This window comes from Endocarpon pusillum (genome assembly GCF_000464535.1).
Source record: "Endocarpon pusillum Z07020 unplaced genomic scaffold scaffold3580, whole genome shotgun sequence".
NCBI classification, from domain to species: domain Eukaryota; kingdom Fungi; phylum Ascomycota; class Eurotiomycetes; order Verrucariales; family Verrucariaceae; genus Endocarpon; species Endocarpon pusillum.
In genome coordinates, this window is record NW_006916337.1 from 1 (window position 1) to 13197 (window position 13197).

Consider the following 13197-nt stretch of genomic DNA (forward strand, 5'->3'; position numbering starts at 1 on the left):
AAGACTATGTAGTTATAATAATAAGAGCAGGTGAATAAGCATTACTAGAAAATTAATTTCAAAGAAGGAGATAAGATCTGGTTATTAACAAAGAATATTAATATAATAAGACCTTATAAGAAACTTGATTCGAAATAGATTAGGCCATTCCCTATTATAAAGAGGCTTAGACAGAGTTTTCGTTTAGAACTGCCCTTATTAATAAGGATTCATAATGTATTCTATGTATTACTGCTGACCAAGGACCCTACTAATCTTCTGCTAAAGCAGGAGTACTTACAGCCTCTGCTAGTAGAGACAGAAGAAGAAGAGGCATAAGAGGTCAAAGATATAGTCGACATTAAGAGAGTAGGCAAAGCATGAAAGGTATAAGCAAGATGGGTAGGCTGGCCAGAGGACCTGACCTATTACCTTATCTCAAACTTTAAGGGCTCTGAAGACCTACTTAGGGATTATTTCGAAAGGCACCTAGCGAAAGAAGTGCCTGATTGGTTGATTTGAGGCTGAGTACAGAAAATCTAATAAGGATATCACGTGACAGATTTAGCTGTACATATATAGTCAAATATCAGACTAACCAAATAGGGAATTGCCGGGCTTAGCAACGTTAGGATGAAAGTGGACTTGCTTTCTTGTGCTCTTAATTGAGGGTAATCGATTTTTTTTTAGAGGGGGGGGTAGTGTGATGGATGATGCATTTCCTCTGCTATAGCACAGGAAATGCATGTGCCAGCCACATACTCAGGAGGCAACGCCTATGACTGACTTGCAGTAGCAAGCAAACTCCTGCTGTGGGGCGCTTGTGCTCTTGATTAAGGGCAATCGATTTTTCAGAAAGGGGGGTTACTTAGGAGGCAACGCCTATAACTAACTCGCGGCAGCAAGCAAACTCCTGCTGTAAGGCGCTTGTCAAAGCGTGTGAGCTATCCGGACGGATTACAAATAGAGAGGTTCGCCTTACCCGATTAGGGAAGCCTAAACTTCACTATACAGCAGGAGGCCGGATTAGGAACTATGAATGCTCTGTGGCCTATGGCGTGGCCCACGCACACACAGGCCTCACCCGCTGGCGTTGGAGTATATGTATCTGTGCATGGCCACATTGTAGATAGATTCTCCAGCTTTCGTTTTAGCAATCTATGGACTATTGACTTGTTCTAGTTTCGAGCCATTGTAATATCTTTCCTGACTACAATTCTACAATTTTGTGACTAGCATATTATTAAGAACATTGAAAAGAGGCTTGCTAACAAGGGCTATCCTAAGGAAGATTCAGAAGAAGATAAGGCTAATCGTACAGAGATTTATTCAAAGCTAAGGCTTAATAAAATCAAATATCTTAAGGACTATTAGGGTCCTAAGGAGTCGCAATTTCTACGTATTTATATTTGTAAGTATCTAAATTTGGGCGCTCATTCAAATCAACGCTTAGAGAGTCTTTACCTTAGTACTAAAGATATACTTAATAAGCAGATAGATATAAAAGAAGCTAGCCGTCGACTTAGAGCTACTATATAGTCAAAATTGCGGCAGCTATCTAATAAAGAGGCTTGAAATAATAGTAAACTACCTTGTACACTTAATTCACAAGCGTTTTTACTACTAACAGATATAATCTCGCTTTTTGCTATATTAAAGATCTCCTCTGAATAGGAGATTACAAAAGAAGAGATGAGCAAAGGCTCTCTACGCCTTACGGTACCCTGTTTTAAGTGCGAATTACTTGTTCGATTTGGTCTCCCTTGCAAGCACTATCTTGCGCAACCATTTGAGGATGGTGCTCCTATCCCTTGATCCTTAATACACTCTTATTAGTAGATTAATGGTAAGCCTATTCGTATCGCCAATTAGGTACCAACATACCGTACTTTTGCCCTACCGATATCCCCCCCACAATAATCTACCTCTTACTTGCAGAATCCTTATATCTCTCCTAACAGGAATCAGATCACAGGGCTTGGTCTACAAGTTCTAGAGGCTAGAGAGGACCTTACAGGTTACGCTCATACACGATATGATCAAGCAGCTACGAATGCTCAACAGGGTCTTGTTCAATTCGCTCAAGAGCTTAAAGGGGATGATCTTAATACTCGAATGCCAGATACTATTAAGAAGCCAGGGTGGAATAGGCAGTTTAAGAGTCATGACAAGGTCAATAAGCGACTTATGACAGGAGCTGAGGCAGCAGAACGTGACGTCAATAATAGAGAGCAGGTTGCTGCTCAAGAGGCACGCCAGGAGGCTAATTTAGCCCAAGCAGCTTCGTTTATAGCAGGGCCAGTACCCCTCGCAGGGCCTCCTCCTCCTCCTCCTCCTCCTCCTCCTTCTACAGCTCTTGTTGACGTGGAGAGCATCCTTGATACCCCCCCTCGTGGATCCGCCGCCGGCGCCGTTGCTATCGCCACCACCACCACCACAACAATGGTTCATCCGTCCTTCCCGGAGGATGAAGAAAAAGAAGAAGAAGGAGAAGAAGAAGAAGCTACAGATGAGGCTTTCATACCCCCTCCTTCAACGGCGCCAGCAGCGATGACGCAATCAAGAGCTGGCCGCAAGAGAGCCCCCACAATGAAGGCGTTAGAAGCCGAAAAGGCGCCAAAACGGGGTGCAGGGCAGAGCAGGGGCAGGGGCAGAGGCAGGGGCAGAGAGGCCAGAAGATAGAGCGATTTCTGCAACACCACATTTTCTATATCTATTTCCTAATAGGGAAGTCACAACAACGTCAATAGAATGTATCAATTTCTGTGCAAAATCTTCATAGTACTTGAATGGTCAAGGTGGGTGGATTTGCTAGCAATTTGTATGACAAATTACCCGCCAAGACCCAAACGCCGAATATACCGTTGCCGAATATACCGCTCTGAATATACCGCTCCGAACGCATTCCGTCCTCTCCGTGGGTTATGCCGCTATTAGCGTATTTCTTTAAAATAAGGTTTTGAGCCGCATCTTCTCGCCGCAGATCTCCTATCGCTCGAAATTTTCAGCCATCTACCATGCTACGGCCATAACATTCTACGCAGATTCCTTTGAGATACAGATTAAACTCACCTCCAAGATCGCAGAAAAGCAATAGCGAGCCCAAAAGACGCAAAATTAGTCCCAAAAACGTTGATCGAAATGATGTTGATCAGGCCTTAGCAGTCATCGCACCTGCGCCGCAATGCAGTGATGAACCACCCACGTTAATTCCAATAGAACTGCCTCAATTTCAGGCCAATTACGTTTGGAATCGACCTGGCTGCTCTTAATATACTAATCTATCGGAAATAGACTTTTTTAAACTCTTTTTCAGCGATATCGTGGTTGAAGTCATCTCTAAAGAAACCAATTTCTACGCCAAATTTCATCTTTAAAATCCTTTTCTCTCTCTCCACGAAACCCGTCATTGGGTACCCACAACGCCTAATGAAATACGTGTGTATCTGGGCGTTAACATATACTTTGGCTTGTATCCATTGACAGTACGAAATGACTCATGGAAGGTCTACAAACTCGGTCAATTCAGAGGCTTTACACGATTTCAGCAAATCCATCCCTTTTTTAGCCTCCATGACGAAAATACCGTTCGTCCGCCCTCAAACGCACCTTGGTTCTATCAAATTCAACATATCTCAGACCTTATTCGAAATGCTTGTCAAGCTGCCTACTTACCTTCCTCAGATATCACTATTAACAAAGCTATGGTGGCCTGTGAAGGCCGTTCAAAGCATACTATCAAAATAAAAGGCAAACCTATTGATACAGGCTACAAGATATAGTGTATTAGCGATCATAGCTATATCTGGAGCTGGCTATTTTATTCTCGAATAGACGGCATGAAGACGTTCACGAAAAGTCAACAAACGCGCTGGCCACAAAACAGCATGGATATTAAGGGCGAAGCTATTAAAACGAGTACTCTTTTAGCGCCTATCCATGCCCTTGTTTTACGCCTTCCGAGTCAACTACCAAAAGAGCTACAATTCTGTATCTATCTTGACAATCTCTTTCTTAATCTACCAGTAGCTCAGTGTCTATTAGCCATAGGCGTCTACTGTATGGGCACTATTTACTCGAAAAAAGGCTATAGGTATGCCTTCACACCTTCTAAGCTATTTGGATAACAACAATGAGCTATTATGGGATTCTACAACATCAGAAATCGTTGATAAGAATACCCTATGCTTCATTTGGCAAGATAACAAGCCTGTCACAGCTATTTCGACTGCCCACAGCCTCCATCGCCCTGAAGATCGAATTCAACACCTCCGCAGATGTCCTAAAATCTCCTCCGAAAACGCTCGTATCCTTAACCCTATTTTTCAAGGACAACCGTTCAAGAATCTCTTCATTCCAAAGGCTATCAACGATTACAACCATCATATGAAAGGCGTGGATCAAGCTGACGCGTTGCGCGCTAGCTTTACGTGTCATCAAAAGCAGAATTATCGTACTTGGTAGCCATTATTCTACTTTCTCCTCGACATTGCCTACGTCAAAGCCTATTTGCTATGGAAATGGAGTTCTACAGCTAATTCAGAGTATAATTCAAGAGCTCATAATGGGCATCGACGCTTTATGAGCGCTTTGTGCACTCGGTTGTTACATTCGAACGATAAAATCGACAAAGAGGAAGAGTCTTATTCTCTACCCACAGTAGTGCTTCAACGCCACCACGAACACGTACAAAAGAAGTCCTACGGTCGGTGCGAATGGGGAAAGCTTCATCCGCCAGATTGCCTGCGCAAAAGGCTGTTGAACAAGCGTAAATTTGGAACGGATATCACAGAGCAAATTGTCAATGGCGCCAGCGACACCATTTTAGGGGGCTCAAAGACCCATTTTGAGTGCTCTAAATGCCAGATTTAGCTCTGCGTGGAAGGAGGATGCTGGCAACGATACCACCACTCAATTGAAGTCAATTGCTAAAGAATAGAACCTCAATTAGCTCAAATAGGGGGTTTGTTGACAATTTGGACCCCTCTATGTGATCGATAGCGCTAATAGCGGCATTCTACACCCCTGTTTGCCCACGGAGAGGATATCAAAGTGTGCGGCGGCTTCGCCAAAACCTTGCTTACAGCGAAATCAGCGAATCACAGCGCACGAAAGCTACTCCACCAGTTGTCAACTAGTTGGTGGAGTCGCCAGTGACAGCCATTCAACTAACTAGTTGCCAAGACCAGTTGGTAGTGTGAATCACTGTGTCTCTACTGCTATGCTTCTCCTTATACCCATAGGCCATTCCTTTATTTAGTCTCTTTACAGCCTACCCAAACAGTTTCCTCTGATCAAACACAATAGGAAAGAAACAGAGCCCGGCCGAAACTCTTCGTAAAGCCGAGGAGAAGGGTGCTGGAGAAGATACCGGGATTGTGACTGGGGAAAAAGACTTTCAAGAAGAAAGCCCCTGCTAAGGCATAGTCCCTCAATTTATTTCGCCATGCGAGGCCTGGTGTAGCTCATTGATCTGATGTGGTTCGAGGTCAATAGACATTGTTCGCTCTTGAATCTGAAGGCTTGGTGTTGAGTAGGCCCCTGCTTGTCATCAAAACAGAGCATCTCTCGGGTATCAAGTGCTTTGTCTTCCGCCATGTCTGAGCAGAACCCTCTTTGGACTCGAGGGCATAGATAACCGACCAAGGTGCTTCCTAACAGTATTCTGGGATTCAGTAGAATCGCGCCGAGGTTCACGGCTTCCAATAAACCTCACATCTGTCTCATACTGTGTTTAGGGAAACGATAGTCGGCATCGAGTTGAGAAGGAAATGAGCCTTCTGGAAACCATATTTTCATCGGTCCCGACGAGGCCTACGTCTGCAACTTCCTGGTGCCTTCTGATGCATTCAAGCGCAGATCAACGCAGATTTTACTGGCATGCCATCCCTGACCATGGCACTGGGTACTGCTCACCACATCGTCGAGTTCGGTGCTGGGAGTGATGACTTGCTTTCCTCTGCAATGGATCGAGTTACTTGATTGATTCTAGAGTGGATGATAGAAGAAGAAGCTGCTGAGCAGCAGCAAGAGCTAATCTAAGAGCTAATCCGCCAAGCAGGCTAAGGGATCCCACGTGACATCCTCGGTCCCGAACGCGTGTCAACTGTTCAAAGGCATAAGAATACCCTATCAGCTTGTTCTCGGTGCAGGGAAGTCCGATGAAGCTCAAGCCGAACCTGCGAATTCCTTGTCAGTCAAAAACCGCCTTTCACATAGTCATAACAGGTTGCATACGGTGTATTCTCGTGTCGTAGCAGGAGGTTATGCCGTCCATTCCACACGGACGGAGTACCTTCTGGGTAGTAGCCCCACGGAACGTTGATCACGGGGCAGCATGCGGCGGCGGCCACAGTCGCGCTGACGTTTGAGGGGACGATCAATGCGTCAAGCTGATATTTCAGGATTGCACCCTCAATGCATCCTTCCAACGCCCATTTATGGACTTGCTTAAACGCAGCTTCGACAGAAGGATCGTCCTCCGGAAGTGCATCGCGTACTGCGAGAAGTCCATCGATATTTCGCGAAGGGTATTCTTCCGCCGGGCATGCCTTGGTGAATTCGACAAGATCAGCCATTGTGTGGATATCCTGGGGGTTCTTGACCAGCTTCGTCGCATAGTCTTCGAATTGAGCTTTCCAGTCCGCATTGTTGTAGATCACTTTTAGGTGCGGTGACTCCTCAAAGAACGTCGCATGATCTGGATATTCGGCTGGGTCAACAATGATCGCACCTGCGTGAGTCATGATTGGGATAGTTTCCTCAAGAGCAGCTAGCTCGACAGTATCGGTCTTGTTCCCATCATTGTTTCTGAACGCATTTCTGGGGATACCAATGCGTGCACGTAGCAAAGCCGACCTTCTGCAGAAACTGCGATAATCGGGAATCTCGTCGAAAGGTATCTGCTCGGAAGCTCTATCATTAGGACACGCTTCAGCCATAACACTGAGGAGGGCAGCTGCATCCTCAACGGTCTGTGCCAGCACACCCACAGAGCCGGTTCGTTTCGGCAGGATAACTAGATCTCTTGAGACCAGGCCCGGTGTTGGTTTGATACCTACAACTGCGCTCCTTCCTGCCGGGCAAATGATACTCCCGTCAGTCTCGATTGTAACCCGTTAGCATCTAACATCAGTCCCTGAGCCACGTGGTCTGCCTCACCTCATTACCTAAGGCTGCTAGCGCTAGTCCGAGGCTGGTGGCGACGGCCGACCCGCTGCTACTCCCTGAAGGATCTTGCTTCACATGGTAGACTCCGTACGTCTGACCTCCCACCCCACTCCAACCATTTGATGACAGTGACTTGTAAGAATTGTTGGCGTCTGCCGATCGGGCATTGCCCCATTGAGACAGATTGGTTGTGCCAAGGATAATGGCTCCTCCTCTGCGAAGTCTATGGACACAGAAGCGTCGCGGCGGACGGTAGCCCCGGACAAAGCGTATGACCCAGCCGTGTTCTCCATGTCAATGGTCGCAATGGTGTCTTTGATGAGGATTGGTATACCATGTCAAGGTCTTTGGAGGTGTCAGCCAGGTAATTGTTGTCGACACTTGTCATAATAGACAGTGATGTTGGTGAACTTACCCCCGACTGCAGTTGTTCTGCCTCTCTTCGTCGAGGGAGCGAGCAGTCTCCACTGCATGGCTATTCACCTCGATAACAGCGTGCACCCTGTCGTTGACTTCTTCAATTCGCTTTAAGTAAGTCTGAACTAGGTGTTCGGCAGTAAAGTTGCCTGCATTCATTCCATTTTGAAGTTCGCTCAGGGTGGTCTGAGACAGGCGCGGCAGGCTGACAATTTGCATCTTGATGTGCTTGCTACAAGACTGGCTGGAATTGTGTCCGCAAGGAAACTAGAGTGGTGTGATAAGGATGGTTGTCAAGTCACTGTGTTAGAAAGACAGCATGGTGCACGCAAGGCTACAAAGGGTGCAAGCCACTGGTCTCGCCAAGCCTCAGACGTGAAGGAGGCCACAGACTGCATGGAGGCAGCAGTGAGGCTGACGTCAGGTCAAGCAAGGGTCGCGCCTTCCCGACAAAAAGGGGCGCTGCTTTTATCCACGCCTGCCACGAACCACACTCCCGTTGCACAGTAGATGATAGATGATAGATGATAGATGATAGATGATAGATGATCGATGATCTATATATAAGGCAGACTAAGACTAAATTAGCAGCGTAAATTCAAGGCAGAACGCTCGGTAAAGACGCATTCACTATAGGCAGCAAGGCAGACTTGCTGGCAACGGCTTGTAAGGCATTTTCTTGCTTGGATATATCAGGTGCAAGACTCGACTACCGTACGTACCTCTGCCACAAGAAAAGGGACATCTTATTATTATCCTCCTTCTTCTTCACTATAGAACTGTGCCTAGGTGCACCTATAGCAATTTCTAGTGGACCCTAGCCCATCTGTATCTATCCACTATAAGCCAGGTCCGCACTAAGGCCAGGGTGAGATTTTTTGCACTTATGCGGTGTTTGTAAGATAGGCAGTATTAAGAGCTTGTCACAAACCTGGCTGTTATAGGGGATGTTCGTTTCGCTGAAACCTACGACAAAGGTCTCCTCAGGTTAATAGAAGGCTGAAGTAAACGCTAAGGGAAACCATCGTGCGCAATTATACGCGGCATAAAACGGTAAAATAGCAGGTGACCTGCCGTCAGAGGTTTATCAAGGCGTAGATGATGGGCTGTGCCAACATATAATGTGGCAGGTGGAATCGAATATATTGATGGGAGGTTTAAGGATTAGAAGGGGTAATAGGGCGGCACAGGCAGAAGCAAGACAGATTATGAAGGAGCTGGTAGAGAATGGGGGCCTTAACATGAAGGGCAGGGTTAGGCTGTGCCGTGTAAAGCATGAACGGGAGCGCCAGCGTGACGGAGTAGATGGGAAAGAGCCAGAGGGACAGAGGGGAGCGACGTCAAAAGCAGCGAGCCGCCAAGGCTTCCGACCATCCCCGAAGGGGCAGGCCGCCTAAACCTAAGGCGAAAGTCTGGGCAACGGCTTTACTAAAGAAATCCACTTCCGCTCTCCCTCCTTGCCCTTTACCCTCATTCTATTCCTTACTGTCGCAGTCACCTTCTATGTAGGAACTACCTGCAATGACATTGAGACGAAGGCCTTCGCCTGTGACCTGGAGTTTGTGCGCATCTATATGCTATGTATTCCTTCTAGATCCAATTCAATGCATCTCCACCAGTGAATCTCGTCCTCAATATCCGTTATCCGAAGCAGCAATCAGATCTCGGGCAACTAAGTCCTCTGTGCGGCTGGAAACTCTGCGCTCATAAACGCTTGCTATAGTCATTCACATGGCTCTTAGTAGTCCGGCTTCCAACGGACGCTGTCCCTGAGTTTTATCTTCCAGGGTTTCCTGAGTCCTTAGCGGAGGTGCTGCTGCATCACTTCGTGGCAAACAAAAGTAGAAGAGCTTAAGAGGAGGTATGGGCCTCCTTCCGTCTTCTTTCTTCACATCGGTATATCTCTCTCGTTATTCATCGTGATCCGTCTTGATCAGAGTGTCGGCCTGACAGTCGACTGTAATCTGTTTTCGACACAATACCCAACCTCAATTGAACGCGCTATCTCCTTATCAACAGATGTCTCTTTGGGGTTCGTAACTTTCAAGGTCCGGACCCGGGGTTCTGACGACACATCACTACCTTGGGTGGAAGAGGTCTCTGTTGATCGTAACTTCTCTGTTAATAAGCTGTTCTTGGGTCTTTCTGCATGCCATATGCTCCCAGTTGGCTACTGATAATGGTATCGATTCGTTGGACTTCTTCCTTGGACCAGAACCAATCTATGCTGCTTGTGGTGCTGACATTGAAAGACCTGAAGTGATGCTCCCGAGGGGTTTATTTCACGATGAGGATGACTATCTTTTCCTTCTGCCTTGTGGTTTTGCCCATAGTCGCTTTACTGAAAGAAGCTCGTGCTGGAAAAGCTTGGGGATTTTTTTTCTCTTCAAGTGAAGAGTCACCCAACGCCTTTCCGCATGCATGATTTGAATGGCATATCAGGATTTCTGGGCTTCTTTGCTCTGGCACCGGTTAGTTAAATGTCTGCTTGCACTGTCAGAGGGCATTCTCAACAAGGGCCAGGGATTACAACAATGCACAGGGAGAACAAACCCATCCAGACCTAGCTGTGTTGGATTCTTATGCAGGATCTTCACTGCCCTGGTCCTAGGTAATCGGCTTTCTCATCAGCTTAGAAATTGTTCGACTGCGGTATTACGTGAAAATTGCAGCAGACCTTCCACCACCGCTGCCAAGAAATTCCCCTTATGGCATCTGGGCTTGTGTTTGGGCGCAATGTGTTCGCACCAGCCAGGTTAACATAACAAGTAGCCACCTCACACCGTTTGTGACCGTTTGTGATGCCAGCATCTGCTCTTTTCAACATCTACCTACAACTTCCACAGATCCGCTTCACTCTGACATCAGCATCCTTGATCATCCGCATTCATTCGTAATAAAAAGACAACCTTCAGAAGATGATGAATTCCAACCGCACTCACTCGCGACTGAGGGTACCCGGTCCACGCTGTGTCCGCTGCATAAGAGCAAAGAAAGGTCCTTGCATAGGTGGGAAACCGCAATGTGACAGCTGTAGAGTAAAGGGTGTGCCATGTCGCTGGATCGATCAGCCGCAGGAAGAAGGGAACGATACTGACAACGAGGTGACCAATATTAAACAAAGGTAAAGCCCAACATCCCTTGGGCGGCTATATGAAGGCCTTCACAGCATACTGACAAGTCGAAACAGGCGAAAACGTTCCCGTCCATCCCAAACCATACCGTCAACCACCACATCCTCATCCCAAACCCAAGCAGATGAAGATGAGACTGCCTTCGAAAGCCCTACCAAGAGACAAAAGCCCACCGAAGCCCCCCTGCCAAACCCCAAACGCACAAAACTAGTCCACACCGAAGTCATCCGATACAAGGCCGAGAGGCACACCATCCTCGTTGACGACGACCCAGCCCACGCTCCCCCACACATTGACAGCTACCCTGCCGACGTGCCGGACCGGTACCGGTATCCTGCCCTGGTGACCGCCGACTATGCGCAAGCGACTCCCCTGGTCCGGATCGAGGAGCCTGTGACTTTTCACTTCCCACGTATCTGTGTGGAGACGGAGGAGGTCGCTATTGGGCCTTTGGGCGGTGAGGAGGAGGAATGGAGACGTCTGGCGCCCGGGGTTCATGGGGGCTGGATGGCATGGCCGGGTGGACGCTGGGTATGGGAGGGGGAAGGAGAGTGGAGGTGGGTGGAGTGAGTTGTTTGCATCCTGCTTGGGAGACGGTTGGTCTGCTTTGGTGGCCTCCTTGGCTTCCTGGTTGGGGGTGAATAAAGAACGATAGGGGCTAGTCTGGAGAGAACCGGCATGATTGTTTGTGATATGGAAGGCAGGAACCCTGGACATGCCTCAAATGAGTAAAATCTTAGCTGTCCCCAGCTTCCAGCCCTCCACCGGCAGTAACCCCTTCAATATCAGCCCTCACTCATCGGTTCCTCAGCCACATAGTGCAAATACGCGCCCAACAGCTTCGTGCCCTCAATATAATTCCTGCGGTCCAACTTCTCATTGATCGAATGCGCCGCATCCGTCGAACTGCCCATCGGCAAGAGCAAGACGTTCTTGCCCGTGGCCTGCTCAAACGTGATGGTGACAGGAATGCTGCCCCCTTCCCGTGTCATGTCCGGCTCGACGCCAAAGACCTCCTTGACCGCCTTGGCCGCGGCGCTGAAGTTCCAGTGCCGGGGCGAAGCGACCCACCATTTGCCGTCGTGCTGGAGCGAGACGTCGAGGGTGTTCTTGCTGGCCAGCTTGGCGAACTCGGAGGTCAGGTGTCGGTGGACCAGGTCGGTGACGGTGGCGCTGTCCATGTCGGGCACGGTGCGGATGGAGAACTTGCCCGTCACTTTGGCGGGGATGACGGTTTTGGCGCCGGGGGCGGAGAAGGCCCCCTCGATGCCGTGGATGGAGAGGGACGGGTACCGCCAGCGCGCCATCAGGGTGCGTTCTTTGTCCGGGTAGATCGTGGTTTCGCTGCCGAGCGACTCGTGGAGGTTGGCCATGGTGAAGGAGATGGGGGCGTAGAGTTTCTTTTCTTCTTCTGTGACCGGGGCGACAAGGTCGTTGATCCCTGGGATGAGGATCTGGCCGTCGGTGTTGACGAGAGTGGAGAGTAGGCGGACCAGGTCGGTCATGGGTTCTTGCGCCGTGCCGCCAAAGACGCCGCTGTGCAGGTCTTGACCTGGGCCGGACACGGCGACGGAGTAGTAGTTGCAGCCTCGGAGGCCGTAGGTTAGGCACGGCTTCTCTGTTCCGAGCCAGTAGTTGTCTGATATGCAGACTGCGTCAGCGTCTTTGAAGAATCTTTTCGCCTCGTGGTTGATGAAGTCGTCGAGTCCTTCCGATCCGTACTCTTCCATTCCTTCGAAACAGCAGAGGAGGTTGACGGGAAAGTCTACGCCCGCCTTCTGGTGCGCTTCAATTGCGTTGAGCCAGCCTAACACTGGTCCCTTGTCGTCTGTGCTGCCCCGACCATACATTCGTCCTTTCTCGTCCACGGTCAGCTTGAAAGGATCGGTAGCCCAGCCGTCCTCGATCCCCGCAGGTTGTACATCGTAGTGACCGTACACCAGGATAGTTCGCTTGTTCTCGTCGCTTCCGTATCTAGCAATCACCACAGGTGGGAGTTCGAGGTGTTCTTTGCCAGGCTGCTTGCCGAGGGGTCGTTGCTGGACTTCAGCTCCTAAACTTTCAAGCTCTGACGCCAGGAATTGTCCCATCTTAATGCCGGTCAGTCAACTGAGCCTGTAATCAATCAGGCCGTATAAGTAGTAACACACCCGTACAACATCCTTGCGTCGGTCATCTTCGGCGGATATCGAGGGTATGGCAACAGCTTTCCGTAGCCCTTGAGTAGTTTGACGTTAGCTGGATTGGTTATGGACCTCTCAGGCATGAAACCCACGTTCGATGAAGCTTTCGGAGAGGGTGTCTACCCTGCTTGACTATTAGTATTAAAGATTCCACGAATTCCTGTGAAGCTTACTGCTTGAAGAAAGGCTCAAGATTAGGTGCCATGTCCGGGTCTGAAATATGGCCGTAGTAAGAGCGACGACGTACGGGTGGTGGGGAAGTTGGTGTAAACCTCAACGAGGGTGCTAGCTTCAGGTTGCTTCTTGGATGAGAT

The 13197-nt window shown here is 48.6% G+C and overlaps 3 protein-coding genes across 3 annotated transcripts; 1 reads left to right on the forward strand and 2 right to left on the reverse strand.

Moving 5' to 3' along the window:
* Positions 1-6176: 6176 nt before the first annotated feature.
* Positions 6177-7785, reverse strand: EPUS_07410 (uncharacterized protein; the record flags this gene model as incomplete). The annotated part of the gene is made up of 3 exons (XM_007804750.1): positions 6177-7082; positions 7141-7372; positions 7565-7785. 3 exons carry the CDS (start codon positions 7783-7785, stop codon positions 6177-6179), a joined length of 1359 nt encoding a protein of 452 aa, XP_007802941.1.
* A 2702-nt stretch (positions 7786-10487) lies between these two features.
* EPUS_07411 (uncharacterized protein) lies at positions 10488-11270 on the forward strand (the record flags this gene model as incomplete). The annotated part of the gene is made up of 2 exons (XM_007804751.1): positions 10488-10690; positions 10757-11270. 2 exons carry the CDS (start codon positions 10488-10490, stop codon positions 11268-11270), a joined length of 717 nt encoding a protein of 238 aa, XP_007802942.1.
* Positions 11271-11485: 215 nt separating this feature from the next.
* Positions 11486-13088, reverse strand: EPUS_07412 (Cys-Gly metallodipeptidase dug1; the record flags this gene model as incomplete). Its single annotated transcript, XM_007804752.1, has 4 exons — positions 11486-12790; positions 12851-12918; positions 12976-13007; positions 13057-13088. The coding sequence occupies 4 exons, from the start codon at positions 13086-13088 to the stop codon at positions 11486-11488; spliced, it is 1437 nt and encodes a 478-aa protein (XP_007802943.1).
* Between the last annotated feature and the right edge of the window lie 109 nt (positions 13089-13197).